At 34.7% G+C, this 11,348-nt stretch overlaps 1 protein-coding gene across 3 annotated transcripts; it reads right to left on the bottom strand.

The window, feature by feature from the left end:
• Positions 1-980: 980 nt before the first annotated feature.
• LOC111017481 (putative magnesium transporter NIPA6) lies at positions 981-7,300 on the bottom strand. Of its 3 annotated transcripts, none has more exons than XM_022293241.2 (9): positions 6,988-7,300; positions 6,823-6,879; positions 6,466-6,556; positions 6,198-6,358; positions 5,978-6,105; positions 5,119-5,256; positions 2,719-2,811; positions 1,715-1,835; positions 981-1,597 (listed from the first exon to the last, which is right to left on the bottom strand). In XM_022293241.2, the coding sequence occupies exons 1-9, from the start codon at positions 7,115-7,117 to the stop codon at positions 1,470-1,472; spliced, it is 1,047 nt and encodes a 348-aa protein (XP_022148933.1). In that variant the 5' UTR covers positions 7,118-7,300; the 3' UTR covers positions 981-1,469. The 3 variants fall into 3 exon arrangements, with proteins under 3 accessions (XP_022148933.1, XP_022148934.1, XP_087981619.1); XM_022293242.2 differs by having other exon boundaries at positions 6,998-7,299; XM_088125493.1 differs by lacking the exons at positions 6,823-6,879; positions 6,988-7,300 and adding an exon at positions 6,690-6,811.
• Between the last annotated feature and the right edge of the window lie 4,048 nt (positions 7,301-11,348).

Genomic DNA, 11,348 nt, shown 5'->3' with positions numbered 1-11,348 from the left:
CTAAATTAAAAAAAAATACTAAAATATTATAGACTAAAACATATGTTTAGCAATAATTTTAAATGATTTCTTGAGGTTTTTTTTTAATATTTTGTGAGGTGTCTTAATGATTGGGACTTTGATGAGATGTAATTTTAAATATAGTGACAAATTTTATTAAAGTTATATTATAATTTGCTTATGTGGCTTTAATTGCATCAACAATTAGGACATCATGATTCTTTATTGAAGCCTGCATTGAGTTGACTTGGACTTTGTGGTTGATAATTTTATTCCTCTTGAGCATATTTCTTTGTCTTACAAGATTTTATCACCAAATCAATTTCAGGCATATTAATTAGTGTGATCCCAATCAACAGTGGATCAGTTAGTCTAGAGAAAGACATTAAGGTAAACTTTTATACTTTTCAAGAAATCCTTGCTCATGTTAGTTATCTTAGATGAATTGAATAGATTGAGTGGATAAATTGGCTTAGTTTCATCTCTAGGGTGAGGTTAGACTTCGGATGGATTGAGTTGGTGCGCCTAGAGAAGATCATCTCACGTAGTTTGGTGGCTGAGCTAAAGAGTTCAAATAGACTCAAGATGCCACTGATAGCTACGATACAAGTTAACACCGAACTATCTCATGCAAACTGTCTATAACTGTCTAACTAATTCCGATAACCATTTACTAGACCAGAGTCGTGGAATCCACTGATCATTTCCTAAAAATAAATACACACTATGGTATGCATGTATGTAAACTAATTCTCAGACAAAAGTCATTTTTTTTCAAAATTTGAATAAGTGTGAAATTAAAACCTAAAAAATTGGACTACTCATGAATATAATCCAATTTCAACTTGTCCTAACCAATCATATTCTCTCGTAGGGTGTTAGCACATAACATAGGTCAAATAGCTACTTGGAATGATAAAAGTTCTTTAGACTAGGTCATTGATCATTTCAACTCTGTACAAAATTCATTTAAACAATAGTTGGTAATGAAAGAGTTCGGATCTTTTTATATAACTGCATTTAAAGAATTTAGTATGTACAAGAATTGAATTTTTGTGTCAAATAAAAAACAAGGGAACACCCCTTTTCCTATACCTCAAATGAAACAGAGAAGAGAAAACAGCAAAGCACACATTATCAAGCTAAATAGAGAAACATTGCAATATTGGTGATCTACTTTTTCACTATGCAAATGGAAACTCTCAAGCTTCCTGTGTCTTAAACCCAGTTGTGTCTTCTGTGAGGATCCCTCGCATTAAGCGCAACAAACCTCCCCCGGAAAATCTCCACCATGTTCAAAACTAAACAATGAAACTGGTATCAATGACACTCTGACGCCCGTACAACAGCCAGCTAACTAGTTTCTGATAATCTACCTGCACTGCGATATTTACTTCTAGACATCACGGGTCCTCCTGTATGGTACGCTTTGGCTGAGGGGATATATGTAGCAGATGGGAGAACAACTACTAGTATGATTCTTGTATTCTCAAGCAGATTTCCTCAGGAGGCACTTCTTCATCACAATACTTTGCTAGTTCTCCATTTCCGTTGTAAAGTCGTGCAGATAACGAAGGAGATCCGGGGGTATGATTGCCTGCATATGTATTTGAAATGCCAAAGATTTTGTTTCAGTTCACATATCTTAATAACATCTGCAGATGAAATAGTTATATCCCACTTTACGATGCAACTACTAAGTTGTTTAACACACCTCTGAAGGACGTGCTTCTTTCGAAATCTTTGGTTACTTGCAGTAAAATGGTACCGGACAGCACAACAACAAAGCCACATATTTCAGAGATGATCATTCCTCCACTTTGGCCTTCCCAATCCTGAAGTTGAAGATGTATTTCTGAGTATTTTTATCATATTAAGTTTTTAAATCTTAATGACACATAATAAAGAGAGAATTAAATGCTAAAATACCGTCCTAGCCCACCTCTCCATTGATATCAAAGCACAGATCATGGCATGAATCCAAATTCAAATTTTCATTCATGAAATTCTATCCCGAAATTAATTATGCATTCATAATCGAATCATCTATTAAGGAAATCAAGTAACTAGAGGTCATTTGGTAATGCTTCCGCTTCTTGTTTCTCATTTTCCAACTTTTGAGTAACATAAGCATTTAATAACTATTCCCGTTCTTGTTTCTCATTTTTAAAAAATATTCCCAAAATTGTAGACAAATTTTGAGAACAACGAAAACAAATTTCTTTTCTTGTTTCGAAACCATAAATAAAAGTTATATTTTTTACTTATATAATGCATAAATAAATATGAAAAAGTTAAATATAACAGCACATTGTTTCATATTTTATTGTAAAAAATCAATTTTGATTCAGAACCTTTACCTTTTAATTTCATATGTGAGAGAACAAGAAACCAAAAACAATTACCAAACACACTTTTTTCATTTCTTCAATCAACCAGAAAGAATAGAAAATATGAACCATTACTAAACACAAGTCTGTTTTTCTTTCCAAGAAATAACATGAAAACTCACAAAATGCAGGTTTTTTTTTTCTCTTTCTAAGAAATGAGGTAATAAGAAACGAGAACGTTACCAAACGGGCCTCATATTACCAAATTCAACATATTAAAGAGTATATACTTCATACTTTCATAGCTTTTACCCATCTTTTTGGTGGGGATGCGGGTGCAGATGCTGGTAACAACTAACAAGTACACACACAAATAGATTTTCCATACCTTGAACATTATGACACTTGCAAGGATTGTAAGTGTTGTAAACATCACATAGTATATTGGGGAGACAATTGCAGTGTTGAACGTGTCAAGTGCCTGAAAAATTAAGTATATTATCAAATATGAGTAAGAGGCATCTAGTGATGTTCCATAGACAACTGATAAATCATCTTTCAGAAGTTAGCTCGGTGAACCAATAGAGAAATTGGAGAATTATATTAATTAATGCAATGTAAAGAAAAGCAAAGAGGACATAATAAACAATTGAAGAATCTGTAAAACAAATAAAATCACTGGGATTCATATACTTGAATTCTCATCAAGGATATGATTTCTCTTTCGTACTACTTCCAACCAGCCATATTGCCAGCAGATAAGCAAATGAAACTAATATCTTGATATCAATCATAATTGCTAATTGAAATTCCTTAATAAGTAGCAGATGGAAATAAAGATAGGATTTCAAGTACAAAAAAGTTGAACTCTTTTTGTTAGTAATAATGAGTATCTGATCCAATTTATGTAGACTTCAACTAATTCCATACAACTACCCTGTAATCCTACAACGTTGGAATCAGAAAATATTAACAGTTTCCGCATGAGATGGAGGTTTTGGATGTGGTCATGTCTCTCCTCCACTAGTTGCTCCATTGTTCTTAATGAAATGCCTAGAGTGGCTTCTAGAGGCATTCGTCAAAAGGATCTCTCGTCTCTCTTTCTTTTTCTATTGCTAACTGTTTCCACTTGCTTCTTGTACACGCACTCTACTTTTGTTAACGGTCTTATAGAGAAGGAATTCATATCAAGCATCTCCAATTTGTTAACAAAACACTTCAATTTTCCTTGGCTGGACCCCTTTACCTCAATTATTTTCATCTTTTAGAAGCCATCTGTTTAAAGGTTAACTCGACCAAATCCAGTGTTCCTAGAATTGACTGCAACATCTCCAAGGTGCAGCGTGTGGCTAATGGTATTGGATGTATGAATAATTGGTCAAAATTCAATGGCCAATTCAGTATTTGAGTCTTGGAAATCCGAAGTCAGAGTTGTTCTCGATGCCCATGTAATCTCTGATAATTTAAGCAAGTGGAAGCATTCTTTTTCTCGAAGGGGGCAGATTACTTTGATTAAGTTAGTCCTTTATACTCTTCCCACTTACTATTTCTCTATATTTGAAGCCCTAAATAGTGTTCTACTAAAGACTCAAAAAAATTTGAGGGACTTTCTTATGGGAGGACTTTGTTGAAGGGTCCATGGAATGCGATTTTCAAACTTTTACCCATAGTGATATAATCAAGGAGATGACTTCTTTTGTTGTGGTGATGATAGAAGGTACAGATTCTAGGAAGATCATTTCAAAGTGTTGCGATCTTGAGTCTTTGTCTTGGAGCTTTAATATGTGAAATAACCTTAATGGTGAAGAGACGAAGTAGTGAATTCTCTTATGAATTCACTTTGGAGAACTGGTATCCTTCCATAGAGATGTAACACTATGAACTCGGGACGTGTATTTTTTCTATAAGAAACAACACTTTCATTGAGAATAATGAAAAAAGATACAAAAAGATACAAGATCTAGAAAAAAGACCTACAAAAAGGGCATACAAAAAGACAGCCCTGAAAGAGGACGCCCCCAAAAGAAAAGGACTCCAGTCCAAAAGAATAAGCCTAATGGATAATTACAAAAGGGCTTAGAAACCGAGTTCATTGAGAATAATTAACTCGAGACCTGTTAGGCTCCATCACTCACAAATCGTAGAACTCTCGATCAGGAGGTTACAAAGGTCATTTCAAAGCATCCTTTTAGCCTAAGAAGATCAAGAGGCAGCAACAATTCAAATTGGATGTATTCTCCTACTAGAATCCTTCTTACGTCTAATTGTAGCTCTCTTTGGCACATGAAGTCCCTTGGTAAAGGGTGTTATCATTTGGAGAGGAAAGTAGTTTTTTAAATGTGGAGATTGGATCAACCTTCAACCTTCCGGAAGGCCTTAACTTATGCTCCGACATTTAGTTGAGGAAATAATTACAAACAAGTTTTGAAAGGATACACTAATTAGATGTAACAGAGAAGATAAAATCAAAAACATCATTGAAATCTCTATTTACATCAGATCCTTCTCTACTCCTTTCCTTCAAAATTTTCCAAATTACAGCAAAAATATAAAGACAAATTTCACAAAGAATTCCAGCTTTCCTTTCAAGTACAGGACTAAAAAGAAGTTTTCAATCTTTCAGAAAAAGCAAAGGGAGCAAAAGAAAACAACACATTAGAGAAGAAGGGAATTGCACCAACTAGTTACTATCTTTATTTTGTGAGACAGAGAACTCGAACATGATTTTAAAAGTCAAGCGACTGCATGCCAGTCTAAGAATGTCAAAAAAGTAGTACAAATTGCCAACCTTATTGAGATAATTCATTTGAATAATGACGCACGTAACCACCACCAACATGAAAAACCATGTCTCAGGGAAGATTAATTGGTTTTTTCCCTCAAAGGTCAATTTCAACGATGTCCCGAGGGCTTTAACACTCATAACCTGCAAATATTCAAGATGAAGTCTGCAGTTACTTTGAGATAGATTACAATCACACAGAAAATCAATTGACAGAATGAGAAAGCAATGCTAACATATCCTTTCGACTTAATTTTGGAAGAAAATTGGGTAGGATGCTTAAATAACGAATCATTTTCTTATTAAGAACCTTTGGCTTGTTAGCTATTTAACTCGTTTTAATCTAACAATTTTAAAAAAGAAAGACCATTGAATTTAGACAAGTAATGATACGAGTCACATTTGGAAGAAATCAAGAAGTGCTTATACTGAGAAATTTTGCCAGTATATTTTTTGGCATAAGCGAAAGTCCAAAATAGGAAAGAAATATCACAACAACATGCTAAAGAGGAAACAATTGATCCTTCAACTAAAACACAGAACTACAACATTCAAAGTAACAAATATAAATATCGAAGGAATATAAAGACAATAGATGAATCTTGTAAGTGTATAAAAGCCGAAGACATTTCACGTCATGGTAATTTCATAATAAGGAAAAACAGAGGAGAGGGAGGGTAGGCGGATAGTTAAGGGGACCGGGGTTGTATCTAGAGTTTCCTGATGTTAAATTCATTGTCAGGTGTAATAAGTTGTTTGCAAGATCAGTTGCATGGCATCTCAAGGGTCTAAACACTGTATATTGGACAATAAACTGTATCTCGTACTTAAAATAAACTAGATGTTATGCTAAGAAGCAACTTACCGAGAGAGAACCCATCAGCGAACATATTCCAGTAAACACCAACACATTGGTATGTCCACATCGCGGTGCAAAATGGATGGAAAGAATAAAAACCAATACAATCACAGAGCCCACGTATAGCAAAAAGGCTGAAAAACATAAAACGCATCAGTCAGCAATGAGCTCATAAATGTCAATGTAAAGAACAAAAATCGGACGAGCCTCAAGCCAGACGTTTAACCTGGCTGCATTGCCATATTCCATATTTCCTGTACAGAAGTAATAGGAAGCTCCATTGGTGCATGAATAACAATAATGACCGAACCTGCTATACACATCACACAGCCCAAAATCCCAAGTTTGTGCAACCTCTCCTTCAAGATAAAATGAGCCAACACAGCACTAGAAAACCCCATTTGAAGAATGTCAGAGAGAACTCTGTAAGCTAACACTACTAAGATGATTTTCGACATAATGGAGAAAGAACAAACACACCAGGCGAGAAATACCTTACGATTATACTTAATGCACCGAGAGGTGTTACAAGAACTGCAGGGGCAAATGCATATGCAATGAAGTTGGCAGCCTCGCCAACAATCACTGGATTACAAACAGTAAGAATATTGGAGATTGTATGAATATGATCAAATATGGGATCCTAAAGCAGAAAGTTACGAATTCAGGGGAAAGAGAAGGGGCAAATGAATACTAATTAGACAGTGGCAAACGGAACCTTTAGAATCTTGAATTCTGTCCAGCAAATTACTTCCAAATTTAAATTCATCCATATGTATGGTAAGAAAACATGTGAAAATTCATCATCATATCAACAATTTGGATGTAGAGAGTCAAAAATAATATCTCACTTGTGATCATTCCAACCCACCATAAAGGCTCCAGGAGGTAAGTATAGCCTCCAACACCTGAAAAACAAAGAACAACGACAAGGCCATCTGATTACGAACAAACCCCAATAAAAATCAACGAACAAAAACCCTAAATCAAGTATATTCAGAAGGAAAATTGTTCACCAGCTCTGACCCCAGATGATACGGCTGCTCTTCTAAGCCCTTTCTTCTTGATAATAAAGCTCGCCCCTATGAACCCACTTGAGAGCAAAGCCAGAATTACCCCCCTCAGATTGTCTTCGCCGAAACCCATATCGAAAATTTGATCCTTATTCTTCTGATTCTTCTTCTTCTTCTTCTTTTCTTCATCGAATTAATTACCAATCACAAACGCATCCACAGTCCAGATGATCATCATCTTCATCTTCTTCTCCTTTTTCTTTTTGTTTTTTGCTGCGAAATACAGTAGTCACGTTGACGATGTCATCAATCATCAGTACAGATAATTGCGTTTTGTCGCGGGAGGAAGGCAAGGGCCCAATGGGATCCACGCCACACGCGATTGACGGACAAGAAAAATCAAAAATGAAAAATTTTGTTGGATTTATTAATTACAATATATTCGGTAAGTGGATTGCGGATTTCGAACAACCGGCGGGTCAGTAACATGAATATAATATAATCGTTTCTCGAAAAGATTGTTTCCAATTTTAAAAGCACCAACAGTTATTCACCTTCGAGAATCTTGATCTTGATCTTGAAATATTTTAGGCTGTTATCTTATCATCTATCAAATTTCTCTGACGAAAAAAGAAGATCCAACTGTCGACTGCGACTAGCCACATGATACTGCCTAGTTGTTTCAAATTCTTTTACACTCCCATAAATGACAAACTATGAAAATTAAAAAATCTTTTCTTTCCATAAAAATTACAAGTTTTATACTCAAATTTGATGGTGGCGGTGGTTTATTTAGTTCATAAACTTCAGAAAATTTTAACTACATAAATGTAGTTTATTTATTCAGTTCATATTAGACACCTAAATTTAAGTTGAAGGATTTTTTTTTTTAAGAAAGAATTTAAGTTTAAGGATTAAACTTATAATTTAGCAACCTACAAACTAATAATAATAGAAAGTGAACAACTAAATAAACTAAAATGGCACGGTTAATAAAAAAGAAGATTCCATAAGTTGTTTCAAAAGGAGGTATGTTACACGTGTTTATCCAAAAACTAACAACTTCTTTTCATCATATATTTGTTCAGTCATGTCAAATTAACAAATATTTATCCAATAAATATGTCACATCATCATTCTTTAACAATATTAACGACAACAAGATTTACAACAGAGAATTAGTTTTTACCTACTTTCTCCTTTAAGTAATATAGAATATCTAAAATCTTAATTGTTTCGCTTTGCCTACTTTAACTACATCTATTTTCAAGGGTCTCGTATTTTACACATTATGATCCTAGTTTTAATTTTTGTTTGTTTGTTTTTTTTTTTTTTCCTTTTCTCTTTCAGTACATGTGTTTGCATCTTCTAAGTTTTAACCACGTTGGTGAAGTTACTTATATTGAATATTTTGAATACTCGTCTCTTAAATTTCCTTTGTGATCGTTGGGCCCATTTATTAGCTTGGGCCTTAGTCTTGTGCTGGAAAATCTGGTGGGCTATTGGTTAATAATGGGCTCATTTATAACTTGTACATCGTTTTTAAGTGTGTCTAGGGACAATCTTTAAAAAAGTGCAACGGCAGGAATCACCAAATTTAATAACACGTTTTAAAAAATGACCAAAATATTGCAATAACGGCTAAATCGTTTTTTTTAAATACTGATAAAATGTTTAGACAAATATACCCTTGTAACCAATTAGGTATATATGCATAATTTTAGGGATCTAAGATTTTTTATAATTGAAAAAACAACCAACCTTAATTTTAGGGAATCAACCGTATCTAATAAAATGTAAATGAAATTAAAATATTTATTTTAAATATAATTTTAAATTCTTAATTAGAATCTGAAAGTAGATTTTAAAAGAAATTCATAAAACTGTATTGGTGTAGATTTTAAAATTTACTCATGTCTAATATAAGATTTAAAAATAAGAGAGTAAATATAAAATTGATAAAACTGTGTTGGTGTAGATTTTAAAATTTAACCTCTATCTAATATAAGATTTAAAAATAATAGAGTAAACATAAGTAATACATTTATTGATTTTTTTAAAAAAGAAATTAGGGTTTAATAAAATGGAAAAAAAAGGCTTTTAACCTTCCTTCTTGCTTTTGACAGCTTCAGCCGCTGCCTCCTCCAGCCTGCATCTGTCACTGCTTCAGCCGCCGCCGCTGCTCCCATCCACGCAAAACACGCTGCAGCATCCTTCCTCGCTCTCACGCCGCCGCACCATCCACGCTGACGCACGAACCGCCGCCCCATCCATCAGTCGTCGAACGGCTACTCAGGCGAGTTCGTTTCCCATCCACCAGAGCTTCGCCAGACGCCGCCGTCCAGTCATCGGTGGTTTGCCCAACTCGCAAGTACAGCCGCCCAACTCGCTCAACTGGCTGCTCATGCTACCGCCCCATCCACGTCGACGCACGAACCGCCGTCCCATCCATCAGTCGCCGAACCGTTGCTCAGGTGCTCTTGTCCCCCATTCGCCAGAGCTTCGTCAGCCGCTGCTCGAAACCGCAATACCGACTAAAACCGCCACCGTGTCGTCCATACTGCCGCCACACCGTCAATACCTCCATGCCTTTGAACAAGATTTGTCCGTCAATATCCCGACTGTTTGAGGAAGGTATGATTTTGCAACTTAATTTAAAAAGAAATTTTTTGTCTTCCTAAATTTCAGGTGTATTTTTAAAAATATATAAATGTGGGACCTACCACATGAGCGTGTTGTTAATAACCATATTTGACGAGTATATGTGTTTAACTCCAACAAACTTACTATATTTAAGTAAATTTAAATCTAAATAAAATCTATAGATGTGGTTAAAGTTAGAGGAGGAATAACTCGACGATCGAGTGAACGATTGACGGCTGCTGGAATAACAGGGGGTCGAAGAGAAACGTGCACAATCAGCTTAGACAGTGAAGAAGAGGTATAGATAAATCCGTTTACATATGGGTTGTTTGTTTTGTTAAAAATCCTCAAGTTTAATCTGTTTTGTTTTATTTTTATATATAGAGATTGAATCATCAAGTCCTCAAAGAAAGACTCCAATGAATATTGTAGAATGTGATGTTGTCCAAGGAAAGAAAAGTAAGAAATTGAAGGATACCAGCAAAAAGAGGGGTGGAGGAGACTTGGTCGGAGGTAAAACAAAACATATTAAAATTGACCCTAAAAGGAATTTGGGTTGTAAGGAATCCACCAAGAAGGTAAAAACTCAGTGGATGTTGGTGTTGAATAGTAATATTTAAAAATTAGATTCTAATTATACTCTTATGCTCCAGGGAAAAGGAAAATATCTCAAGATAGTTGAGAAAGAGTGCATTGTTAGTGAGATAATTATTGGGATATACATGTACTAGCTTTTGTAGTACAGTAGTCAATAGATGTATTGACTTTTGAATTTGGTTGATAAATTGATATATACATCTGTTTACTTCATGTTTTGTTAATTGGTGAATTGTTGGGATATATATGTACTAGTTTATATAATTATGATAATTTAGTTGTAAAACCGTGAATAGATGTATTCACTTACGTATCTGGTTGTTTCTTGAATTGATATATACATCTATTAACTTTCACGTTTTGTTAATTGTTGAATTATTAATACATACATATATTTACTCAATCATCTATTAACTCATATATATTTTGATGATTTGAGTTGCATGAATTTGACTCGAATTTATTAGTATGAGTTCCTTGCAATTATGGTGGGATGTTTGTACTGATGTCTCAACTCCATTTATGGGGTCAATGGGAGTATATACAACAATGCTATCTAGTGTAGAGTACACTTGTGTAGAACTCTCATAGCTAAGGTAGATGTTTTTTCGACCCGTAGGAGCAAGTCAGAAAGATTGAGAAATAGAACCATTGACATTTACATTCGTCCGAAATAGCTTCTTACTTCCTTCTATGGAGTCAATACAGGTATCCACAGTATCAACAACAATGCAGTACTCTGTCCCCAGCTCATTCGACAACACATTTAAAAACCATGTGACATCTCTATCCTCAGCTAGTCTTATAATAAGAAACTTGTAACTATTATTCTTGACCAACGATATACATGGAACTTTTTGCCCGTTTGTTAAATGAATATTCTTCCTAATGCCTTCGATAAGTTGCGACAACATACAGTCCTTTTGAATTAACATCTGTTAGATGTTGAAATTGTTGTACCCATTTTTTTTCATTCCACGTGCCACCGTATAGAATTGTGATTACTACATTCACCATTATTGGAAGGAAAGAATGAGCTAAAAAAAGAAGATACAATAGAATGACAAGAAGATGAGATGAGGACAGTAGAATGGCAGAAGGATGAGATGAGGACAGTGAAACAC

This window comes from Momordica charantia (assembly GCF_013281855.1).
Source record: "Momordica charantia cultivar OHB3-1 chromosome 6 unlocalized genomic scaffold, Mcharantia_2.0 BLBB01000006.1, whole genome shotgun sequence".
Classification (NCBI taxonomy): Eukaryota; Viridiplantae; Streptophyta; class Magnoliopsida; order Cucurbitales; family Cucurbitaceae; genus Momordica; species Momordica charantia.
This window is presented reverse-complemented; position numbering and strand designations above follow the sequence as displayed.